This window comes from Rhinolophus ferrumequinum, chromosome 12 (genome assembly GCF_004115265.2).
Source record: "Rhinolophus ferrumequinum isolate MPI-CBG mRhiFer1 chromosome 12, mRhiFer1_v1.p, whole genome shotgun sequence".
Classification (NCBI taxonomy): Eukaryota; Metazoa; Chordata; class Mammalia; order Chiroptera; family Rhinolophidae; genus Rhinolophus; species Rhinolophus ferrumequinum.
In genome coordinates this window covers 8688038-8712471 of record NC_046295.1, presented here as the reverse complement: position 1 = coordinate 8712471, position 24434 = coordinate 8688038, and the positions used below count along the sequence as shown (strand labels likewise).

The following is a 24434-nucleotide window of genomic DNA, read 5'->3' as shown; positions in this document are numbered from 1 at the left end:
TGCTGGCGTTGGTAAGGGGGATCCACACCTTCTTACAGCTCTGGCAGTGTCTCAAAGAGGGGAAGGTCAGGTTAAAATTTATTGAGAATCTGAAGTTTGGCTTAAGGTAGGTTTTTTAATGCAGAAACTTGATTAGAATTGGGTAAGGATCAGATAACACAGATTGAGATTGGTGGAAGGAAGCACATTTATAGAGAGAAGAACTGAGGCCAGAAACCATGTGTCCCCAGAGGGTTCTGATGATAAGTTTCAGGTTCTAATTCTGACTTTTGAGTCCACTAGACACCCCTGTTTCCTTTTAATAATTCCATCTTTGTTCTTTGTTCTCTAACCTGGATTGACAGGCTTACTTTTCCTTGCATCTCAGGTTAGATCTCCTATTTGAAACCAAAAGAACTATTTCTAAGAAAAGTAGCAATACCATCATTGCTCATTATGAGATATTTCGGCATTTGTGACAGTAGATGCTGCAAATTGATGCTAAAAATTGTTTCCTTATTCTCCTGACTTGATGAAACTCTCAACGGTAAGATTCTTGGAAAATATTTTGGGGAAAGCTCTTTTGGATGAAAAATGTACCTGGTCTGTGCAGATATTTTCCCATTATCAGAGCTTAAAAATTCCATTGAAATACTATGGGAAACCATTTCCCCCTAGATTTTTGTCTTTTGTAAGAGGATTTTTTGGAACTCAAGTTTGAGTCTGTTGCCAAATAAAACATTGAGAAAATTATTCTGGAGAATTTCTATGGTAAAATGTATTCGTTAACCTCAAAACAAGTGATCAGATATTTTTATCCTATTTCATCTACAACTATTAGGTTGGTGCAAAAGTTATTGCGGTTTTTGCAATTATTTTTAACCTTTTAAACCGCAATTACTTTTGCACCAACCTAATATTTGCAAAGCTGTTTTATCTGCACTTTTAGCCGTGGAGACAAATCATTGAAAAGGATTTATGTTATGTTCAGTCTTCCACACTAAATAGAATAAAAGATTTTGTAGTAACCAAGCAGCCTCAAATGCTCTTATTGATATTGTTTTCTAAGTGAAAACAATTTGGCTTTGTTTTTCAGATTTTATCTCGAAATTTTACACTTAAAAAAGGGTTTGAGGTATACAGTTTTCTCAGAAGAGACCTACATTTTTAATAGTTGGAAGACTACTGTAATAATATAGTAAGTGTTCCGAGATGGGTTTTAGTATTTTTCAGTTAGTATACACAGTGGGCTGTTGACAATGTCTGGGGCAGAAAAAAGACACCGGGGATATTATGACCCACACACATCAGTTTTCTAGTTGCATTAAAATGGAGCCAAACAAGTAGGTCTTGCATGACCTCAGCTTTGCTCCTGGAATCACCCTCTGCCCTCTTCACACATTCCTGGCATGTTTTTCATTCTCTTGTGGCAGAGAGCAAGTGGAGTTGCCAGGTTACTGTTGGTGAAAAGTAATTTTTAGAAACAAAATCAATGTCTTGGTTCTCAGTCATTCATCTTGCATTCTGGGGCATGTTGTGAATGCTAAACAGTTAACCATCGGTTGGTGCTTAATCTGTTAAATCTTGCTCAACCCATAATTTGAGTACCCACTTTTTTGGTTTCACTTTCTTTCAAGTATAAAATAGATGGATTACATTTCTCTTCCAACTGATTCAGAAGTATATGGCGCAATCCTTGGGTATTAAATTGTAAAAACAAAATACATGCTAACTAAGGTGAAATGAGAGGTGAACTTTCAGCTTTCCGCATCAATTATTTATTAAAATATCAAATTGGATTTAACCCCTAAAACCTGAATGTTTTGGAATATGAGAAATGTGACTCAGACATTTGGGGGCCTCATTTTTCAGTCTCTTTCCCCTTTTGTTCAGCAGATCTGAGGTATAATCCATAGGCAGTTTTCAGAGCCATCCTTCCAAAGGATTTATTTATCCAGTTATGTGACTTTGAACAAGCCTCAAGTTTTCTTATCTGTAAAATGGGAACAACACCTACCTCACAGAATTGTTGATAGTAGTAGAATGTAAGTGAAGCATCCATTCATATTATTGTATATCAGTAGATATACATATTATAATAGGCCTCCAGGAAATGGTAGCTATATGCTCTTTTATTGAAAAGATACTGTTACTTGTTCAAAGTTCAAGAGATACAAAGTTTCATGTTGTATGTTTTGAAATCTTTTCACTTGTTTCCCAGCCACATAATTCCTCTTCTTGGAGTCAATTGAGGTATATCAGTTTCTGGTGTATCTTGCTAGAGATATTCTCTGCCTTTTTAAAAAACATGAAATCATACTATTTCATGTTTTCCTTTTTATCACTTAAAAATGTATCCTAGAAGTTGTTCATATCAGTTAAATTTGTTTTTAAACAATTATGGCTAAATTAACTTAGGCATAGCCTGTATAATTATGTATGTGTGTGCTAGCTGGCATGTTCTAATTTAATTACCAATTCTAACCTTTAATTACTGGATATTCATCCAACCATTCATTTTATTCACTCATTCCACAAATATTTAAGGCCTATCGTGAGTCACGCTAGGCTCTGGCAATATAGCCAAGAACAAAACCGTCACTTCCTTCCTATTCTACTGAATATGAAACTGAACATTGCATTTTGCCCCATTCTCGGCTGTGTGGTGCTTCAGAGCCCCACGCTGGCCCTAGGTGGCTGGCTGACAGTCTCCGACTCGCCGGACTGTCCAGCATCCCTGTGGTGAGGGGTGGGGTCCCTGAGGCGAGGGCGGGCAGACACTGGAGTCTGGAATGACAGGAATCCTGCGGAAAGCCCGGAGCTCCACGCAGGTGCAGACGCGGGGATGCAGGGGAGGCTCCGGGACAGTATGTATGTGTGTGGGGCGGACCGCGGGGAGAGGCGGGTCCTCGGGGCGACTTTGAGGCATCGGTCCCGGGTGTGAGAGCGTACACACGCCTGCATTCGTGTCCACTCCGCGCCACAAGCAGCACAAGGGTACATTGGAGATCATTTCCTTAACTACCCCACTTGACACAGATGGGAAACCAAGGCCCCGGATGGCGAAGGTCCGGGCTGATGCCCACCTTAACCTGGAGTAAGCGCTGACAGTTAATTCACAGCGAGTTCAACAGCTGGGCAGATGAAAGCCTGTTAAGAAACTGGGCACCTTTGGGCATCTACTGGAAACTTGTGGAGTAGGAAGGCCTCGGACTCGCAGAGCCGGTGGCGGGAGCCGAACGTCCAGCGTGCGGCCGGGGCCCCAGCCCTTTAAACTCCGGACGCGCGGGAACCGCAGTCTAACAGCCACAGGTGGGAGGGCCCTGGCGGCCGGACGCGCGGGCCGGACGCGGACCAACGACCGCCCTGGCCCCGCCCTCCCTCGGACGCTGGTCCAATCAGCAACTCTCGTGCGGTCCGACCCTGTCGCCCCCCCTGCGCGCCTCCGCCCCTGACAACCCGAGCCGAAGGATGGCGGGGGCGGGGCTACGGGCAGAGCGTCTGGGCTAGTGGCGAAGTCGCGCGCTCCCCCGGAGTTTCGAACGCAGTTGGCCCTCCAGGGAGAAAAAAAATACAAGAGCAGAGCCAATCGCTCAGCAGAAAGGACCCGCGCGCTGTCCTGGCCCCGCCCCGCTCTGCTAGACAGAAGTTCAGGCCCGGCCATTGGCTCACGCTGTCTGTCACTCGCCGCTGCGGCCAGCCGGCAGGGGCCTCGCAGTGATTGGTTCCGCCCAGGCGCGAAATGTAACGCGGGAAAAGCCGAGTAGGGACCCCGGTGGCAGGTTGTTACTTTCGGGGGTTCGGCGCCGTGAGTCCTGTTTTTCTGTCACCGCAAGCCAAGCCGCTCGCTGCTTCCCGCCGCTGGAGCCTGCGTTGGGGAGTACAAAGAGCGGAGGGCGGGCTTGACCAGAGGTTGGGGTCCGGCCCTGGATGCCCGGTACCCACCAAGCTGCTCCGCTCCTTCACTGGCGGCCGCGCAGGAGGATTCGGGGAAGCGTCCGCCTGCCATGAGCCCGCGGGACTGAGAGCCAGCGACTCGGTGCAGCGCGGGCGAGTGGAGCGAAGGGCCAGACCCGAGTTCAGAGACTGCTGCCTGCGGCCGCCGGAGCTGCGGATCGGGGCCGGGCGATGATCCGGGGCGTGGAGGCGCCGATGGCGGACAACCCGCCACAGCCGCCGCCGGTGATCTTCTGCCACGACTCCCCGAAGAGGGTGCTGGTGTCGGTCATCAGGACGACCCCGATCAAGCCCACGTGCAGCGGCGGAGGGGAGCCGGAGCCGCCGCCGCCGCTCATCCCCACTAGTCCCGGCTTCAGCGACTTTATGGTGTACCCGTGGCGCTGGGGCGAGAACGCGCACAATGTGACGCTCAGCCCCGGGGTTGCGGGGGCCGCCGCCTCGACTGCCTTGCCTGCCGCCGCCGCCGCCCAGCACCCGGGGCTTCGGGGCCGCGGCGCGCCTCCGCCCTCGGCCTCTGGGGGTGAGGACGAAGAGGAAGCGAGCAGCCCGGACAGCGGCCACCTCAAGGTGAGCGGCGCGGGCGGGTGGGCGGGCGGGGCGCGGGGCAGCCGGACGGTTAACGGCGCAGCCGGGGAGCCGGCAGCGCCAGCGGACGCGGCGGGCGGGGCGGGGCCGAGTTTAAAACGGGAGGTCGCTGGGGCAGCGGCGGGGGCGGTAGCGAGTGACAGGACACTTACGTCACTGCCGCGCGCCAAAAAACGGGCCCCGGCGGGGGAAGCTGGCCGGCTGCCACGTGACGCCGGCTGGGAGTGGACAGGCAGATCCGAGTGACCGGCCGGCAGGTGCAGGGGACGGGATCGCAGCCTGGGGTTGCGGAGGAGGCGTGTCAACCCTCCCTGTAATTCCCTGGGCAGACCGCTGAGTTCTCTCTGGAGGAAGAGGGAGGGAAGGGGCTGCCTTCTTGAGCTGTTCCTCTGGGTGTGGGAAGGGAAGGGGCTGCGCAGTTTGTGCTCCATTACCGCGTATATCCCAGCCCAGGCCCCGCTAAAGATGCCCTGCAGATATAGCGGAAGAGTGAGAAGGGACGTCGGGGAATCTTGGGCAGCGAAAGTTGGGCCCTCGCCGCCTTTCATTAATCCAGCTTACTACTTTGCTAGGTGCTGAACAAACAGCACAGTGGAACGGGATGCTGTTGTCGCTAACCTCGAATTGCTCGCGCTCAGACTGTTTAGAGCTGGGAAGGACGTGACTACCTGATTCAAACCTACATTTTACGGATCAGGCAACTGAGGCTTAGAGGGGATTGGTGAAGACCTCCCCAAGGTCACACAGCTAGGTAGCGGGAGAGCTGGGACTATGGTTGAATTTCTGTGGCTACTAGTCCTGAAGCATGTGTTCGGGGTGCTTCTGCTGACAAATACTTGCCTCTATAAACTGTAAACTACAGGACGGCTTTTCGACTATTAAAGACTATTCGACTTTAAAACCTTGTACACTGTAAATGCTGAATAAAAGTGTTCAATGCATAGTTGTGTAGTGAATGAATGGTGCTAATATAAGGTTACTATTCAGATTCTAGTGGCTGTATAATATAAGCAGTTTGCCAAAGATGAAACAAGTAAATCACCTAGTGGATAAGTGCATCTGTATTGGCAAATACTGTATTTATTAATTGAAACAAGTTTGGTCATTTTACACGCAGTAGCAAAAATGTTGAGTTTCCGTGTAGTTTGAGCCTGAGGAAATTGATACACTTTATGTTACTAATAGCATCGTAATTAAAGAACTATAAAGTTGTAAAACTATGTGCTTTAACACTCTTCAACTCTTGAAGCTGCACTAAAGTAAAAATTTGAAAGAACAAGCAGTAGAAATATTCATAATAGTGCCGAGTGAGTTTGAAGGGACCAATCACTTGTTGGCTGTCTTTAGGTAGCCCTTACTTAGCCGTTACTTGGGTGGGTATCCTAGATATTTTTCTGTGTTAACGGATTTAATGTTTAGTCCTTTTTTAAAACTAGAAAACATATTAGGTTATAGTACATAGTTGATCAACATAAAGGCACACATGCACAAATACTTGTGGAAGATTTTTCATTTATTATTGATTATAACTGAATCTAACTTTGGATTATCCAAAAAAAAAATTAATGTTATCATAGACAAATGAAATCTGCAGGTATGTTCTTTTTGACCTAAAACAGACTTACCTTCACACAAAGCTTTATAAAAAGTTGCTTACACAATGCATAGGTTTGAATTTCATTTCCACTTTGTCCACCTCTTTTCAGAGGTGAAATACACCAGAAGTGATGGAGAACATGTAAAAACAAAAAGGCTCTTTTATGTTTCATTTTTTTCCTCCTCACAGTATTTCCTATTGTAACTTTAATAAACTGATTCTCACTTGTCCTTTTATCAATGAAACAATCCCAAGTACAACTCCAAAAGTTCACTCATTTAGCTTCCCCATCTTGGGGGAGAGGGGAGTCTGGAATGAACATACCTTTGTTTAAGGAAGTTACCTAGTTTGATTTGTGATCAGTACTTTCTAGACTAAAAATAAGGAGTCCCAGTCCCCTTGTTTTGCTTCGGGGAAGTGCTGGTAGTTTTTTATCTCCACATGTATCATGGGGGAATCATGTTGACTGATTTTGTTCACTTTTTGGGAAGATGGGAGGCACGTTTCCAATAAAGGTGGTGCCAGTAACATGCTCCCCTCTACCCCCTTCTCAGTATGCAGATGAGAGGCAATAACAGCTGTGGGTTTGAGAACATTTGTGTTCATTTGCTGTCTATTTGTTGCCTCTGCTCCCAAGGGAGGCATTAGCATCTGAGTCCTGTACCCTCCCCCCGCCCCCCAGCTCTTGCTCCTCTCGTTTTTTCCTGTCCAACACTGCCTCCCCTGCCTGTGTGGGAGAACACCCATCATCTACCCACTTATTTTGGCCCTTCATCACAAGATTGCTTAGCACTCTTGGGTATAATTGTACATTAGCACTATCTTCTCCTAGGTTGTAGAATTTGGGGAAGGAAGGGAACTGGTCTAATTTCTCTCTGCCATAGGATATCCCAAGCCTCCCCGCCTTGTGCCCTGTGCCCTCTACTCAGACTGCATTCTTGAGGTTACTTCTCCACTGTGAGACCCGCATGGTTTGTCTTCTCTGTGCTTAGCTTCATACCATTCACCCTTCACGACTGGTCAGCTGCCTATCCCGCTTCCCCTTTCTATCATCTGAACATTTCAACCATCTAGACTGCACACAGCCTTACACGTAACTGATTAGTACATAGTAATTACCACCATATTAAACATAACTTGTTAACATAGTAGCCACCATTTATTGCCTGGCACAGCAAACCTCCAGGCTTTGTGTTGAGTGTTGTGAATTCCTTACTTAATTTACATTGTTTACTCGATGAAGAAGGTGGAATTTGAGAAAAGAGTCCCCAAGATTAAGTGTATTTAGCATCATATGGTAAATGGCAGAACTGATGGAACCTTCCAGAGCCCTTGTTCTTAATTCCTACATGATAATGCTCCTGTGTATATCACGTGTGAATTGACTTTAGGGGTTCACTTTATATGTATATATATATTTTTTCCTTTTTTTTTTTCTTTTTAAAGATATTTATTGGGGAAGGAGAACAGGACTTTTATTAGGGAACAGTGTGTACTTCCAGGCCTTTTTTCCAAGTGAAGTTGTTGTCCTTTCAATCTTAGTTGTGGAGGGTGCCCTTCAGCTTCAAGTTGTTGTCCTTTCAGTCTTAGTTGTGGAGGGCGCAGCTTAGCCCCAGGTCCAGTTGCCGTTTCTAGTTGCAGGGGGCACAACCCACCATCCCTTGCGGGAGTCCAGGAATGGAACTGGCAACCTTGTGGTTGAGAGGAGACACTCCAACCAACTGAGCTGTCAGGAAGCACAGCCGCAACTCAGCTCAAGGTGCTGTGTTCAATTTTAGTTGCAGGGGGCGCTGCCCACCATCCCTTGTGGGCTCAAGGAATTGAACTGACAACCTTGTGATTGAGAACCCACTGGCCCATGTGGGAATCGAACAGGCAGCCTTCAGAATTAGGAGCATGGAGCTCCAACCCCCTGAGCCACCGGGGCCGGCCCCTCATTATATTTTTAGCATCAAGCTAAATGCAAGTAGACTTCTGACATACACTCTATTTATATTTACCCATATCTCAATTGAGATGCTTTATGCGGGTATATACAATATACTAGATAAATTCAAATTAAGACTTGGAAAGTTTTGCAGATAGGTCAAAGTGGAGGATAGAGTTAGGATGCAGATATGGGAGCCATAGGAAATTTGGACTAAACATGACTTCAGAAAGGGAAATATGATAAATTACATTTTCGCATTTTCTTTTCAAGGTACACACAACTCCCTCTGAGACCTGTTTTTTTTTTTTCCCTCTAGGTTGTGTTTGAGCACTTTATTTGAATTTTGCTTTGTATAAAAGTATGTCAAGGACTTATAGTTTCTTTTTCTAAAGCCTAGGTAAATGTGTACATTGTGCTAAGTGGCTTGAGAAATAACCCAAATTTTATTAAACAATTTTAAAGTTAGTGACATTAAAAACTCAAAACATTTATCATGAAATATTTTAGAAAACACTTTCAAAATCACCAGTCTACCTTCTGGAGGTATTGAAATTCTATTTTAAAAATTAAATTTACTGAAGTATGCAAACATTTTTTGGCAGTTTAATCATTTTGCTTCTTTCTAGTAGCTTATTTCGCAACAGTTGCCACATAAATAGCAATGGGATGTCTTAGAATTTCTTGTTAACTTTTTCTTGCAAATCAAACAGTCTCAACCAGATTTTTCTCTTAGGCTAATGTATACTTGGTTGATGATGAGTTAAAATGTACATCGTCAAAGTGTACCTAGAAACATTTTCTTATTGCTAAGACCAAAATGAAAATGGTCCTTTTTAAGTAGTACTGCTTATTTATATATTATGGTTAAAAGATAATTCTATTCATTGATTTAGAGCATTAGATGATTACTTGCTTTGCCTTATTTTTTTAGTTCAAAGAATGCACTTAGTAAAGCCTAGTTGTATATGGCTAAGATGTATTTTTTAGCTCTTCGTTTCTCATCTGGAAAATATAAATGGGTGGTTTGTGGCTGAAACAAGATCTTAGAGTTGCTGGGAAACAGCCAAATGGTTAACATTTTAAAAAATATATCTCCCTCTATTAAACATGTTTGTTTATTTTTTTACCAGAAACATAGAAAATAGTAATGGGTAATCTTAAAATTTTGATACTAATTAACTAATCAGTTATTTCAAACTGTAATAGTCAACAGTATGTTTTTATGTATTTAAAAATATTAGGGGAAAGATTCTTTTATGGCAGAGGAGCTGTATCACTAAAGTTTTTAATTAACCTTATTTCATGTTCAGTTTTTTTCTTAACAAAGTCACCTGGTATTTTTATGGATCATAGATGCTGTGTTTATTTGTTTAGCATTTTAAAAAACATTTAAAATAATTATATGACCATAACCAGTAACAATCCATACATTTACTGTGACTCAATAAACGATGGCAACGGAGTCTCTATTTTTACTTGTGGTTAGATCCCTCTTTGCTGATGCTGGGTGAACAATTTTATCAAGAAAGACTAGAGCTTCTGTATAGGAATGTTAAGATACTACAGAGAGTTCCCATAAACCATATACCCAGTTTCCCCTGTTGCTAACATCTTACATTAGTATGGTACATTTATTTCAATTAATGAACTTAGTTGATACATTGTTATTAACTAAAGTCCATAGTATATTCAGATTTCCTTAGTTATTTTTAATTGAGCTGTAATTCACATAACAAAATTAACCATTTTGAAGCATAATTTAGTAACATTTAGTAATTCACAGTGTTATGCAACCACTGCCTAATTCAAATTCCAAACATTTTCATTACCCCAAAAGAAAGCCCTGTATCCATTAAGTGGTCACTCCCTATTCCCCTCTCTATAGTTAGTCTCTGGAAAACACCAATCTGTTTTCTGTCTCTATGGACTTATTCTGGATGTTTCATTACATGGAATCATACAATATGTGGCCTTTTCTGTCTGGCTTTTTTCACTTGGCATAATGTTTTTTAGCTTCATCCACCTTTTAGCATGTATCATTTCTGTGGTTTACGTAATAACATTTTGTTGTATATGTATATGTACATTGTACCACACTGTCAGACTTTTCCAGTGATTGAACTACTTTACAATCCTACCAGCAATGTATGAAGGTTCCAATTTCTCCACAGTCTTACCAAAGAGCACTTTTATTTTCTACTTATTATCCTGTTTTTAAAAATATAACTTAGTTGATATGAAATAGTATCTCGTTATTTTTTTTTTTGAGACTTATTGAGGTATAATTGACCTCATTGTGGTTTTGGTTTGCATTTCCCTAATGACTAATGGTGTTGAGCATCTTTTCAGGGACTGGCTGGCCATTTGTATAACTACTATGGAGAAATGTCTATTCAATTCCTTTGCCAAAAGTTTAATTGGATTGTCTTTTTGTTCTTGAGTTGTATAAGTTACATATCCTGGATGCTAGCTAGACCCTTATCAGATACATGATTTGCAAATATCTCCCATTATTTATTGTTTTGTTGCTTATGTTTTTGGTGCCATATCAGAATCCATTGCCAAATACAAGGTCAAGAAGACTTAGCCCTGTTTTCTTTTAAGAGTATTATGGTTTTAGCTCTGACATTTTCATGTATGATGCATTTTGAGTTAATTTTTTAAATATATTATGTGAGATAGGGGTCCAACTTCATTCTTTTACATATAGAAATCCAGTTGTTTTAGAATCATTTTTTGAATAGAGTATTCTTTCCCCACTGAGTGTTCTTGGCACCCTTCTTGAAAATCAATTGGCCATAGATAGAACGGTTTATTTGTTGACTCAGTTCTATTTCATTGGTCTATATGTCTTTCCTTATGCAGTGTCTTGATTGCTGTTGCTTTGTGGTAATTTTGTAATAGGGCAATGTGAGTTGTTCTGCTTTGTTCTTTTTAAATATTGTTTTGGCTGTTTGGATCCTCTTGCAATTCCATATAAGTGGAGGATTGTTTTTTCCATTTCTGCAGAAAAAGGCTTTGGAATTATAATAGGGATTGCATTGAATCTGCAGGTCAGTTTGAGTAGCATTGCTGTCTTTTATTGTCTTCCAATCCAAGAACTATATCCTACAAATTTTGATATGTTGTTTTTGTTTTCATCCATGTTGAAGTATTTTCCAATTTTCCTTGTGCTTTCTTCTTTGACACATTGGCTGTTTAAGAGTGTGTTATCTAATTTCCATATATTCGTGAATTTTCCAGTTTTCTTTCTGTTATTGATTTATAGTTTTATTCCATATGTGTCAGGGAAGATACTTTGGATGATTTCAATCTTTTAAAATTTATTGATACTTGATTTGTGGCCTAATGTATGGTCTATCCTGGGCAATGTTCCACGTCCACTAGAGAAAAAAATGTATATTTTGCTGTTTTTGTGTGGAATGTTCTATATATATCTGTTAGGTGTAGTTGATTTATAGTGTTGTTGAAGTCTTCCATATCTTTGTTGACCTATCTAGCTGTCCTGTCCATTACATAGAAGTGAAAGTCTCCAGCTATTTTTTTTTTTTTTTAAGATTTTATTGGGGAAGGGGAGCAGGACTTTAATGGGGAACAGTGTGTACTTCCAGGACTTTTCCAAGTCAATTTCTTGTCCTTTCAATCTTAGTTGTGGAGGGCGTAGCTCAGCTCCAGGTCCAGTTGCTGTTAGTTGCAGGGGGTGCAACCCACCATCCCTTGCGGGAGTTGAACTGGCAACCTTGTGGTTGAGAGCCCGTGCTTTAACCAACTGAGCCACCCGTCCACCCCAAGTCTCCAGCTATTTTTGAACTGTCTCTTTCTCCCTTCAGTTCTGCCACTTTTGCTTCATATTGTTTGGGGGCACTGTTGTTAGGTATGTATGTGTGGATAATTGCTTCTTTTTCCATCCTTTCACTTTTAACCTATTTGTGTTTTTTTTTTCTTTTTTTTTTTTTTTTAATTTTTATTGGGGAATATTGGGGAACAGTGTGTTTCTCCAGGATCTATCAGCTCCAAGTCATCCTCAATCTAGTTGTCGGGGGTGCAGCTCAGCTCCAGGTCACGTTGTGGAGGTCGCAGCTCACTGGCCCATGTGGGAATCGAACTGGTGACCTTGGTGTTATGAGCACTGTGCTCTAACCATTGAGCCAACCGGCCACCCCATTTGTGTTTTTGGATCTAAAGTGAGTCTCTTATAGACAGCATACAGTTGGATCATAGTTTGTTTTTTTTAAAAAATTCATTCTGCCAATCTCTACCTTTTAACTGGAGAATTTAATCTATTTACATTTAAAGTGATTACTTATAAAGAAGAATTTACTTCAGCCAGTTTGCTATGTGTTTTCTACATGTTATATACTTGTTTTGTTTCTCAATTCCTCCATTATTATCTTCTTTTTTGTTTAACTGATTTTTTTGTAGTGTACCATTTTTATTCCTTTTGTTTATTTTTAATGGTTAACCTGGGAATTTCAATTAACCTCTTAAATGTAAACAATCTATTTTGAATCAATACAACCGTAGCTTTAATAGTATACAAAAGCTCTGTCCCTCCCCCTTTTTGTTATTGTTGTCACAAACTACACTTTCTTATATTGTGTTACTGCTAATATAGATTTAGATTTTTTTTTGTACATTTGGCATATGTCTTTTATATAGGAAAGAAAAGAAGAGTTACAAGCCAAAAATACAATAATTCTGGCTTGTGTAGTTAGCTTGACTGGTGTTCTTTATTTCTTTGTATGGCTTTGAGTTATTGTCTAGTTATTGAGTTATTATCCTTTCATTTCTGCCTGAAGAACTCCCTTTAGATTTATTGTAGGGCAGTTCTCCGAGCAATGAACTCTCTTAGCTTTCGTTTATATGGGAATGCTTAATTTCTTCAGTTTGAAGGGTAATTTTGTTGAGTATAAGATTATTGGTTGACTTTTTTTTCCTTTCAGCTCTTTAAACATGTCGTCCCACTGCTTTCTATAGTTTCTCCTGGGAAATCAGCTGTTAATCTTATTTGTGGACTCATATGTGATGAATTGCTTCTCCTGCTGCTTTCAAGATTCTCTTTTTGTCCTTTAATAGTTTGATTTAATGTGTCTCAGTGTGTATCTTTTTGAATACACACTCTGTGTTTATTCTTTTTGAAGTTCATTGAGCTTCTTGGATGTTTAGACTTGTGTCTTATCAAATTTGGGAAATTTGCAGCCATTATTCCTTTAAATATTCTTTCTGCCCCTTTCTGTCTTGCCTTCTGGGCATCCAGTTATGTGTATGTTGTTATACGTGGTGTTGTGTCCCCCTTAAAAATTCATGTATTGAGGTCTTGACCTCCAAAGATGATGATGTTGGGAGATGCTTTGGGAAATGCTTAGGTCGCGGGAGCTGTCATAAATGTAAATTAGTGCCTTTAGCCGAGAGCTTCTGGAGGGATCCTTTTCCCCTTCTGCCATGTGAGGACACAGTGAGAAGGCCCTGGCTGTGAACCAGGAAGAGCACCTTTTTCTGATCGTGCTGGCACCTTAATCTTGGACTTTCCAGCCTCCAGATCTATGAGAAATAAATTTCTGTTGTTTGTAAGTTAGCCAGTCTGTTGTATTTTGTTATAGTAGCCTGAACAGACTGAAACATTTGATGTCCTATAGGCATTCTAGGGTCTGTTCATTCTTTCTCTTTCTTTTCCTCAGACTGGATAATTTCAGTTGACTTCAAATTTGCTGATTCTTTTTTTCCTGCCAGTTCAAATCTGCCATTAAAACTCTCTAGTGAAGTTTTTCATTTCAGTTATTGTACTTTTTAGCTCCAGGAATTCTAGCTGTTAAAAAATAATTTCTGTTTCTTTATTGGTATTCTCTAATTGTTGAAACAGTGTGCTCCTAGTTTCCTTTTTTTCTTTGTCCATGGTTTCCATGACCTCTTTTAGCATATTTAAGATAGTTTATTTAAAGTCTTTGTCTAGTAACTCCAATGTCTGCTTCCTCGTGATCTGTTTCTATTAGTTTTCCTTCTGTATGGACCGTACTATTGTTTCTTTGCATGCTTTGTAATATTTTGTTGAAATCTGGATGGTTTGAATATTATAATGTAGTAACTCTGGAAATCAGATTCTTCTCCTCAGAGTTTGTTTTTTGTGTGTGCTGTGGGTTCCAGTTGTTTGTTTAGTGACTTTTCTTGACTATTTTTGTAAACTCTATTCTTTGTTGTGTTTGTTTTCTAAAGTCTGTTTCTTTAGTTTGTGGGCAGCTCATATTTTGAGAGAGATCTCCTTGAATTCCTGGACCCAAAAAAAGAAAGGGGAAGAACTTCTAGTTTTTGAAGAATGGCTCTGTGCTGTAGCTCTCCTTCAGTGCTTAGCCAGACTGTACAGCTCTGCCTTAGCCTTCACTTTCTGCTTGTGCTGAGCCTAAGATCAGCCAGAGGCGAAAGCTTAGGGTCTTTTCAGATCTTTTCTGAGCATGCTTTCTGCCCTGGGAAAGGGTTTGGCTTTCTAAATTTCTATCTTTAGGATTTATGGGCACTTTTCAATGTCCTAATTTCCCATAGAAACTCTCTTCCAAGCTTATTCTCTCAGCTTTTGGCATATCTGCTTGCCTCAGTTGAATTCTTTTGTACCAGGTGGCAGCAAGTTGTCATTTGCCTTACAAGTGTTTTGAGTAGTGCCCTCTGTGTAGCGGCTTTTCTACCCTGAGAGTTCTAAGTTAGGGAAAACAAAGAGAAGGACCTTGCCTCAGATCTTTAGGAAGCCCCAGACAGGTCAAAACAGACAAACACAATTTTTTCATAATAAGGTCAGCTCTTCCCTCTCTGGAACCAGGGACTGGGTTCCCACACTGAGAATGAAAGATGCTATTTTTAAGACCACTGTGGGGGAGCGGGAGGGGTAAGGCCAAGTTAAAAAAAATGCTGCAAAACTTTCCTACTGTTTTAAGTTGCTTTTTTCTTGATTCAGTGTTCGCTGAGTTGCTGTAAAGCTCTATTTTCTGGAGTTGTGACAAAACTGATTCTGACAGCCTGATTTTTCAGTGATCTGTGGAGAGATGGGTCCTTGGAACTGCATGTTCTATCATTTTTGGTGATGTCACTCAAGAAATATTTGGATGTGAGGGCTGTCTGGCTACGACTTCTGTCACTCCATTGATCGCCAGGGTTGATTTGGCTGATCTGGCTGGCTGGGCAGGTGGCTCCTTCCTCCCTCACTGCTCCATGTGCGTCCCTCCCCAAGCTGCACGCTGGGTTGAAGAGGACGACCTTCGCCAATAGAGGAGAAGACCATTCTTCGGTCAAGTGTATACGAGTAGCTGGACTCCCTTGCTAGAATCTCCAAACAAGCTCTCAAGAAAGATTTAAAAAATTATTTGCTATGATATTTTGCTTTAATGAGTGGAGTCCATGAAATTATATTAATATTTATGCAATTGTTAGCAGGATGGAATCCGACGTGGTAGACCCAGAGCAGACACCGTCCGTGATTTAATAAATGAAGGAGAGCATTCGTCCAGCAGAATCCGTTGTAACATCTGTAATAGGGTGTTTCCACGGGAGAAATCGCTCCAGGCTCACAAAAGAACTCATACAGGTAAGTTGAGCAAATTTAGAGAATGCCAAAAATAATACTTACCTGAAAGCTGATTTAATATTCAGGCTTATAAATTAATTTTTTAGTTGCCTTATATTTCCTTATTGTAAAGTTTTTAAAAGCAGACACTGTGTAGTCAGTTTCTTTTTTGGTGGAGAGGGATGCTTTCTGAACTTTGATACCATGTGACTTTCAGTTATCACGGTATCTAGTTGTCATGGGAATGTTATTGCTATATTTAGTTCTATTCTTCTACCTATCTGATTTTTACTTGATACACCGTTAACTTGTATGTATAATTGTTTAAGCTGATTTGTAGGCCAAATATTAAAATAGTAATTGTCAAGTTTTTAATAGAATTTCTAGAGTCTTCAGTGTGCCATTAAATCTAAGGTGAAGTATAATTTTTCAGAATTAAATGTATCCCAAATGTATCATACATCTTTATTTGTGTAGAGAAATTATACTTGCATTTTAAATACCATATGGAGAATGAAAAAAATAATACAGAGAGAGCCCTTGTTCTTTCCACAGACAACGGTGGCCTCAGAAGGAATCTTATGGTTCTAATAATGGTATCCAATAATTTACAGATGAGGAAAATGTTAGGTCTCTGAATGTTAGAGACCTTGACTTAATGTTAAGTCTCTGAATGTTAGGTCTCAGAGACCTTGACTTACAGACAGAGCCATGTCTGCAAGAAAACAACAAAATGTCTGTTGGCCTACACCTGTAGACAGAGCCAAACTTGCGATTACAGAAAACGCCACAAAACATCTACTGGCTTACAGGCAGTCAGTATTTTCTGTTCAAACAATGCTACCCTGGCAGCACAGCCCCTATAAAACCCTCCTCACTCCCTCCTTCGGGGCTGCAAGTCTCCTTTAGACATGCACCCCGGGCTGTAGCTGTCTTTGTTCAGCCAGATAGACTTTCTCTTAATAAAATAGACTTTCTCTTAATAAACTTTCTTAACTTGCCTGACCATACGCGTTCCCTTATTGGCCAACCTACATATCAGGAACCAGTTCACCAAAAACCAAATACCACTGCCTACAACCTCTCATACTCTGAAGTCTAGAACTATGCTGGCCGTCACAGTAGCACGTGGGGCTCTCCATTACCTGAAATGCGCCTAGTCTAAACTGAGATGGTCAGGCCATTGCCACACGTTGCCAGTGTAGATAAGATTAAAGGCCATGTGGCATGAGGAAAAGATCCCTGAGCCCCAGTGCTGACCTACCCTCACCCACTGTGTGTCCCCTGATGCTGCTAGGCCGCGGCCTGCTATGCCAGATGCCGGGGAACCGAGCCCAAGATCTCCATGGTGTAGTTAAACTCTAATAGCATGTGCTTTATAAAAAACTTTTCTCTTACTATTTTAAATAACCTCCCTATTTCCTGTGTTTTATTAACTTGTGTCCAACTGTCACAACCATTTGGTACATTTCTAAGTAATGAGAAATTTAAGGAGCACTAGTTACTGTTCTTTGAGTCGTACTGGAAGAACCAGTATATAATTGTTGATCAAAGAACATTTTTTAAAGAAACAAGTTTAATTGTGAGCACTTTCTTGAGCTGGCATTGTGTTAAGTATAGGAAATGAAATGGAGTACAAGGTAGTATGCATCTTTGTATAAGGAGAGTACCATGATACATGAACAACCGAGGATGCAGAGCTCAATTATTTGGAGGTAGGGGGAGGTAGGAGGAGTTGCACTGAGAGCCTACAGGACTGAGATTTGAATGGGCAGAGAAGATAAGATTTTCAAGGAATAGAACAAGATGAGGAACTGCCTCCTGGCTGGAATGAGTCTCAGCTCCCTAACTCAGTAGCTACAGTGCAGACCTTAGGGGACCATTTAGAAGTCAGCAGATAATTTTCTTTTGTCCAAGGAGTGTAGTAGTGTTTGGGGGTGACTAGGGGGTAGTTGGCATGACAAAAGCAAGAGTTCTGTGCCAGCTATGTTGTAAGGGCTGTGCAAGGGGATTGACTAGAGGCCAGCCAGGGTTTGTCTAGGTGGGAGGGGCTGCCAGTCTGACAGGGAAAGTTAACAGCAAATTTAGAGAATGGGGGATGGAGGAAGTAAGAGTGAGCGGCATTTTAAAGAACCAGCAAGCACTAGTGATTTGGATTATGGGGAGAAAAAATATGGGAGAAGCCGAAGACAGTAGCTTCAAGGATTCGAACCTGGGTACCTAAAAACTCAAGGCCTAAAGAAAATGTTGTGCTTCCAGGTGGATAGCTTCTTGCTATCATGCAAGCGCTGTTCTTCGCATTTCCACTTGCAGCTCTATAGAGGCTGTATCGTTTTATTGTTTGGAGTCAAGATCTATAGAAAGGTTGATTCTCTCCCCCAGCCCCTTCCTCCTCTCTCCTTATTGTCTCAGACATAATAGGTAACATCTACTCTGTCTGCTTAGGTGAGAGACCCTACCTGTGTGACTATCCAGACTGTGGAAAAGCCTTTGTTCAAAGTGGACAGCTTAAAACGCATCAGCGCCTTCACACCGGAGAGAAACCTTTTGTTTGTTCAGAAAATGGTATGGTGTTAGGAGTTAAGTTTATGTAATAACTAGTTGTGAGTTGGTAGTTAAAATATCTTTTGCTTGAATTTTTTGGGAGGAGAGATTTTTTGATCCAGATTTTATAAAACATCATAAGCTTTCGTCCTTGCTAATTTTGATCCATGTTCAATTTCTGGGGAAAAAATTGATTTTTAAATATTCTTTTTAGATGTAAATCTTAAAGGGCAATTAAAAATACTCTATCCAGTTGCATGTGGTAGAAAAATCTATAAAAGTATATACAGCCTTTAGAGTGGGTATTTACTTGGGTTTTAAACTTTTTTAACTATTAAACTGAAGGATACATATTATCGTCTAGATTTCTCATCATCTTAATTTACTTTTCTCGGTTACCAGCGAAACTGAACGTTTTCCATGTCTGCTGGATGTCCAAGTTCTGATGAGTGTTTCCCTCTGTGTTTTGAAGGCTGCCTGAGCAGATTCACCCATGCAAACCGCCACTGTCCGAAGCACCCTTACGCCAGGCTGAAGCGGGAGGAGCCCACCGACGCTCTCAGTAAGCACCAGGCTGTGGACAACCAGGCTGCCGCTGAGTGGTTGGCAAAGTAAGACTTTCCTCAACACGAGCCAGCAGGAGGGCTGATGCTGGGACTTAGACAGTTCTCTCATTTTAAATAAGTTGCTTTTATATACATTTTATAGAATAACTTGAAATGGCACTTTATTTCCTTCAACCATAGAATTGTCAGGAGTGTTGTTAGGATCTGTGTGTGATTGAAAACTACTGTATGATATTAGTCTTGAGTGCCCAGACCACAGTTTATTTTAAAAGCAAGAGTTTTCTCCATTTTAAAAGAATGTTTGATAGGTATTGTGTTTCACTTGTTAGCGCAAACCCTCTTCATTTTCTTTATATCAGAATTGGATATGTGCTCAGTATTATAGGGATATATATCCGTATGCCCCCCACCTATACACAGGGCGCCAAAAAACATGTGCACACATTTTAAGAAAGGAAAAAACTGTATTAAAATTGTAATACTCAATATATATTGATAACAAAAGATGAATACAAGTCACGTGTGACTTCTGCAATGATGAGGTGTTCAAAGTGGTTCCCATCAGCGTACACACTCCTGATTACTGCAAACTACTGCTTGAGCAACGTTGACCAAAGCGTCCACTTGTATCTCTGTGCATGCGGTTTCAATTTCTTCACATAGTAAGTACCATGTGTCTCAAACTTATCACAAATGCGTGTAATTGTTAGGCATATTGGAGATTCTGTTGCATATTCACGCCTCCATTGTCGTCGTACTTCCACAACGTTCTCGAATTTCACATACCACTTCAAAATGGTCTTGCGCTCCTCAAATGACAACTGTGCTTCCGCCATTTTCTTTGACTGTCCTGCCTGTCTCATGGTGACACTAGCATTCATTTGATTAACACCATCTTTTGAGCGAATGTCATACTACACATTGCTACTGTAATTCAACTTTGAAAAGTAATACTTAGATAACATCTCTTAAAAGGTGTATACATTTTTTTTGGCACCCCTGTATATGTAGACATAGATGTAGATATATATAAAAAGATGTTCTAAAGTACCAAAAAGCACCCATTTTTTTTAATGGCAACATGGGAGGTAGTATAAAAGCGTTCTCTAAGGATGTTTTGATTTAAGAAGTCACCTCTTGCATAGAAACCAGCAGCAGCTGGTCATCCCCCTCCCTAGCTTCATCGGCTTCCTCTGCACTTGGGGTCAAGTCTAGACCACCTGGTTGTGCTGCTGGAGCTCTGCCTCCCTCCGGCAACACAACTATTTCCCACCATCTGGGCTCCTGGTTTCTCAACACAAGCCCACTGTCCCTGTGGTTTCCAGACCTTTGTGGTCACTGCTGCCTCCACGGGACATGCTCGCTTCCCTTTTCATTTAGCCACTTGGCTCTTTCTTCATTTCTTACTTAGGTTTTAACAACACTTCAGGAAGTTCTTCTCTAACCTGCTGCCCAACCCCCAAAACAAACAAGGTCAGACTCACCTAATAGATGCTTTTATAACACACTGTATTTTCCCTTTCCAAATCTTCATCACACTCTCATTTATTCATTCATTCAGTGTCTATCTTCCCTGCTTGACCGTCAAGTCAGCTCCACCAGGCAGGGATTACATTTGTGTTGCGTCACTTCCTCCCTCGCTCTTCCTGCTGGCTGGCCTCCACTGCCCCAGACCTCTAATTTTGCCCAAGCTAGAAACTTGTTGGTTATCCTTTATCCTCTCTTTCTTCCATCTACGCAGTGACCAGCATATGGATTCTACTTCCTTAAAACTCTAAAATTCAGCTACTTCAACCCTCTCCATCCATTGTCCATGCTGTTGCCAGAGGGATCTTTCTAAAATGTTCATGTGATCCCCAGTATGAAGTCTAAGCCCTTTACTATGGCATTCACAGCCCTTCATTCCTGGTCCCTGCTGACCCAGCTAAACTTATCTTTTGCCATTTTCCTTTCCTAGTTGTCTTTCAAGTCATCCTGAAGTATTAATATTTACATTTCTTTTTTAATACCTGAGTATTGCCAACACTTTTCCAGTTTAAGTAGTCTAGATTTCCTGAAATGTAATAGTATTTGTACTTTTTGTAAGTAATTTTAAAAACAGCTTTCCTGGGGTATAATTCATACACAAGAAATTGTACACATTTAAAGTGTACCATCTGGACATGTATACATCTGTGAAATCATCACCCACATCAAGATGTGATCATACCCATCACTTCCAACAGTTTCCTCAGGCACCTTTGGAATCCATCATTCCCACCCCTTCCGGCCCTCCTTCCCCAAACAACACTGATCTGCTTTCTGTCACCATAAATTAGTTTGTATTTTCTAGAGTTTTATACAAATGGAGTCATACAGTATGTTCTCCTGTTTGTCTGGCTTCTTTCACACATTATTTTGAGATTCATCCATGTTGTTGAATATATCATGTGTTCATTCCTTTTTATTGCTGGGTAGTAATCCATACGGATATGCCTCGACTTGCTTATTCATCTATTGACAAGCATTGGGTTGTTTTTGGCTATTACAAGTAAAGCTATTATGAACATTAATATAAAAGTCTTTGTATGGACATCTTTGGATGTAATGGTATTGACATTTAAATATGCATTTCTTTAGTTACCAAAAAGGTGTGATATTTGCATTTTCTCTTGTGAATTGCCATTTGGCTATGTAATAGAATAATGGTGGTGCTCCTAAATTTTTGAATAAGCTCTGTGTAATACAGATATTAATCTGTATGTCATATTTTATGGGCTTAAAATTTCTTCTAGTTAACTCTGTCAGAAGTCACCATTCCTCTGTGGATAGGATAGATAGGTTTCTAAATTATTTGTTCTCCTATTTCTATACTTTAGTGCATTTCACATATGATTTTTAAGGCAGCTATAGTTTAATGGCAAAAATATGTGGTTAGAGAGTTGAGAATGAGACTCTAAACTGCCAGTTTTTGAATTTGGAAATCTGAGCAAGTTCCTCAACTTCTTGAACTTGAATTGTTTCCTTAGTAATGGGAAATATATGTAATAGATGTGAAATCACTTTATAACTTTTTAAGCTGAAGCACATGTAATACTGTGGTAAAGAACCTTTTTTATTAAGAAACAAATATCATGCATACCCTATAATTAATGCAGATGCATTTCCCATAGGTATTGGGAAACAAGAGAGCAGCGCACCCCCACCTTGAAAGGAAAGCTTGTTCAGAAGGCAGATCAGGAACAGCAGGACCCTCTGGAATACCTTCAGTCTGATGAGGAGGACGATGAGAAGAGTGGTGCCCAGCGCCGGCTACAGGAGCAGCGGGAGCGCCTGCACGGAGCCCTCGCGCTCATAGAGCTGGCCAACCTGACCGGGGCGCCACTGCGCCAGTAGCTGCACACGGACCTCTCCCACTGTACAAAAAGTACTGCCCGGCGTACTTCTAAAGTAGATCCTTGGGCATAAGCTAAGCACCTTATTTGCTTATTATAGGCTGCTATTCTGTAGAAACTTATGAAGAATGTCATTGCCCCAGAATACGGGGTGAGAGAGAATTGCACTTTTTTTATATGGTAATGGGTTGTTGTAAAGTTTAAAATATTTTGTAAATATGGGACGTATAGTACAGGGTAGGAAACTACATATTGTGGGAAGCTAGATTTTGCAAGTTTAATGCATTCATTGGAAGCAGTTCTCACAGGAAGCACTTTCTGAATAAGACACTCATGAAAAAACAGAAACATGTAGCCAAAGAAGGTTGAAATAGATTATTTATAAGATCATTTTTTTAACAATGTATATTAGTATGTTTAATAATACTGTAAACACTGAAGCAAGCAAGAAAGTATGAGATATGTGTGTAAGATATATATGTTTTAATTGCAAAATAGTGTGACTAACAAGGCTAGAGAAATGGAAAACTGACTTTCGGAAGATGTTCTAAGTTATGGACTTTGGAAGAAAAGTAGATATTTGAGGATCTTGGTAGGATGCACAATAGTATAGAATTTTCAAAATTGGAGTAAAATCAGTCTTATTCTATCTTTCCAAGGCTTTACAACTTATTATGGTGTTCAGGTTTGAAAAGCACTTGTCATCCCTCACTTGTTAACTTGGGAACTTTTGCACATTTCATATTTCTCATTTGCTGAAATTGAGTGATTAATCTTGCAAAGTCTGGTAGCCTAGTAATTGGGTTTTTTGTTTTTTTTAAATATTATGGGCCCTGTATGGAGATTTGGCACTTGGATTTTTATGGATGAAAGGGCATCTACAGGGTTGTTTTGTAGTAAACTGTTTTAGATCTTTTGTTAGCAAACACTAAATTTTAATTGTACTGCTTGTTTAGAATTATTAGCAAATGGAAGCCTTCTATTTATATTTTCAGGGCATAAAGCCACCTTCTTGCTTTTCAGAATAACATGCCAAGCTATTTTGTGCTCACTAAATTTAGCTATCAGTTAAACACTGCAGAAAAATATTAGCTACTCAAATAAGTAGGCTTCTGGCATAGTTTTAACTGCAAGTGTGTTAACTTGTGTGGTGGTTTGAAACCATTTTTCCAAATAGATGAAGCTCTTAAACACCACTTGATGTACTGAGGCATGAACAGAAAAATCAAGAGCTGAGCGGTTCACCTCCTTATGTAGGCATAAACCTCCATCATTTTAGCTTTTGTTTTAAGCACAAACTAAAAACATGCATAGCATGCTAATTTTATAGGTTGCTTAATTGGAGTAAACCTCTGAATAACAGAGGGAAATATGGGCTCTTTAGCGCCTTTTTTTTTTTTTGAAGTAGTAGCCTACAGATGTCGTTTAAACATTATCTAAAATGTAGGCTTCTTTCTCCCCAAATCGCCATGTGTTGCAGTACACCAATAGTTTCACATACGTAGCCACGATAAAGGGGAGGGATGTAAATGTCTTGAAAAGAGGCAGAAGTGTGAAAGATGATAGTAACAAATGATGTGTATGATGAGGACGTACCTTACAAATGTAATCCTCTGTGTCGTAAATCACAAATCTTGAAGGATTTTTTTAATAAGAAAATTTATATTTGTAATGGTCTAAGAATTTTGTTTGTAATCTGATATATAGAACTTGGAGCACTTATAAAGACAGTAAGAGACTATAGCATTGAATTTTCTTGGTATAGGTGTCAACATTTTCTCTAGAAGTTTTCCTCTCAAATATGACTTAAAGAACTAAATAGCAATACTCATCAGTTTTGGGAAATTTAAAATTTGATGAAATTACATAAGGAAGGGCAGTAAGAATTTAAAAAATACAAATCCTTGTGAATTCAAATATAATAAAATTTAAGGCCTTAAAAAGTAAGGGTTTTTATTTCTCTGGTCAGCTTTTGTCAGCTATAATAGTTATATTCACAAACACTTTTTATTTGTATGATTGAAAGTTTAAGAAATTATTACAACTATTTACTATAGAAATATTTAAAATGTTCTTTTTTTGGTATAAGCTATATACTTGGACAAAATACATTGGCATTTAAAATTTGAGGTGTGTTAAGACTGCTTTTTGTTTTAAAAATGTGGTTTACATTCAAAATTTTGAAGTGTTTTATGCTTCTATGGCTAAGTTGTAGTTTGGCAGAGTTAACAGCATAAGAATAAACATGCTGTAATTTTAAAAGATGCTTTGAATAAAATTTTATTTTAATTTACAGTTTAAAGTACATGTTCATTCTTGAACCCTTTATAATGTTTTCCTATCAAATATATAA

General features: G+C 40.4%; 1 protein-coding gene across 2 annotated transcripts; it reads left to right on the top strand.

Moving 5' to 3' along the window:
* The first annotated feature begins 3587 nt into the window (after positions 1–3587).
* Positions 3588–24376, top strand: ZNF367 (zinc finger protein 367). 2 transcript variants are annotated; one of them, XM_033124054.1, is made up of 5 exons: positions 3588–4506; positions 15465–15618; positions 18043–18162; positions 18614–18752; positions 21860–24376. In XM_033124054.1, exons 1-5 carry the CDS (start codon positions 4108–4110, stop codon positions 22080–22082), a joined length of 1035 nt encoding a protein of 344 aa, XP_032979945.1. In that variant the 5' UTR covers positions 3588–4107; the 3' UTR covers positions 22083–24376. The 2 variants fall into 2 exon arrangements, with proteins under 2 accessions (XP_032979945.1, XP_032979946.1); XM_033124055.1 differs by having other exon boundaries at positions 3593–4506; positions 15468–15618.
* Positions 24377–24434: the final 58 nt, after the last annotated feature.

Bases quoted from the DNA above. Each gene is read 5' to 3' on its own strand.
- ZNF367 (XM_033124054.1), top strand. From the start codon at position 4,108: ATGATCCGGGGCGTGGAGGCGCCGATGGCGGACAACCCGCCACAGCCG. The intron at 4,507-15,464 runs GTGAGCGGCGCG...TGCAATTGTTAG, and splicing joins CGGACAGCGGCCACCTCAAG to CAGGATGGAATCCGACGTGG. The intron at 18,753-21,859 runs GTAAGACTTTCC...CATTTCCCATAG, and splicing joins GCCGCTGAGTGGTTGGCAAA to GTATTGGGAAACAAGAGAGC.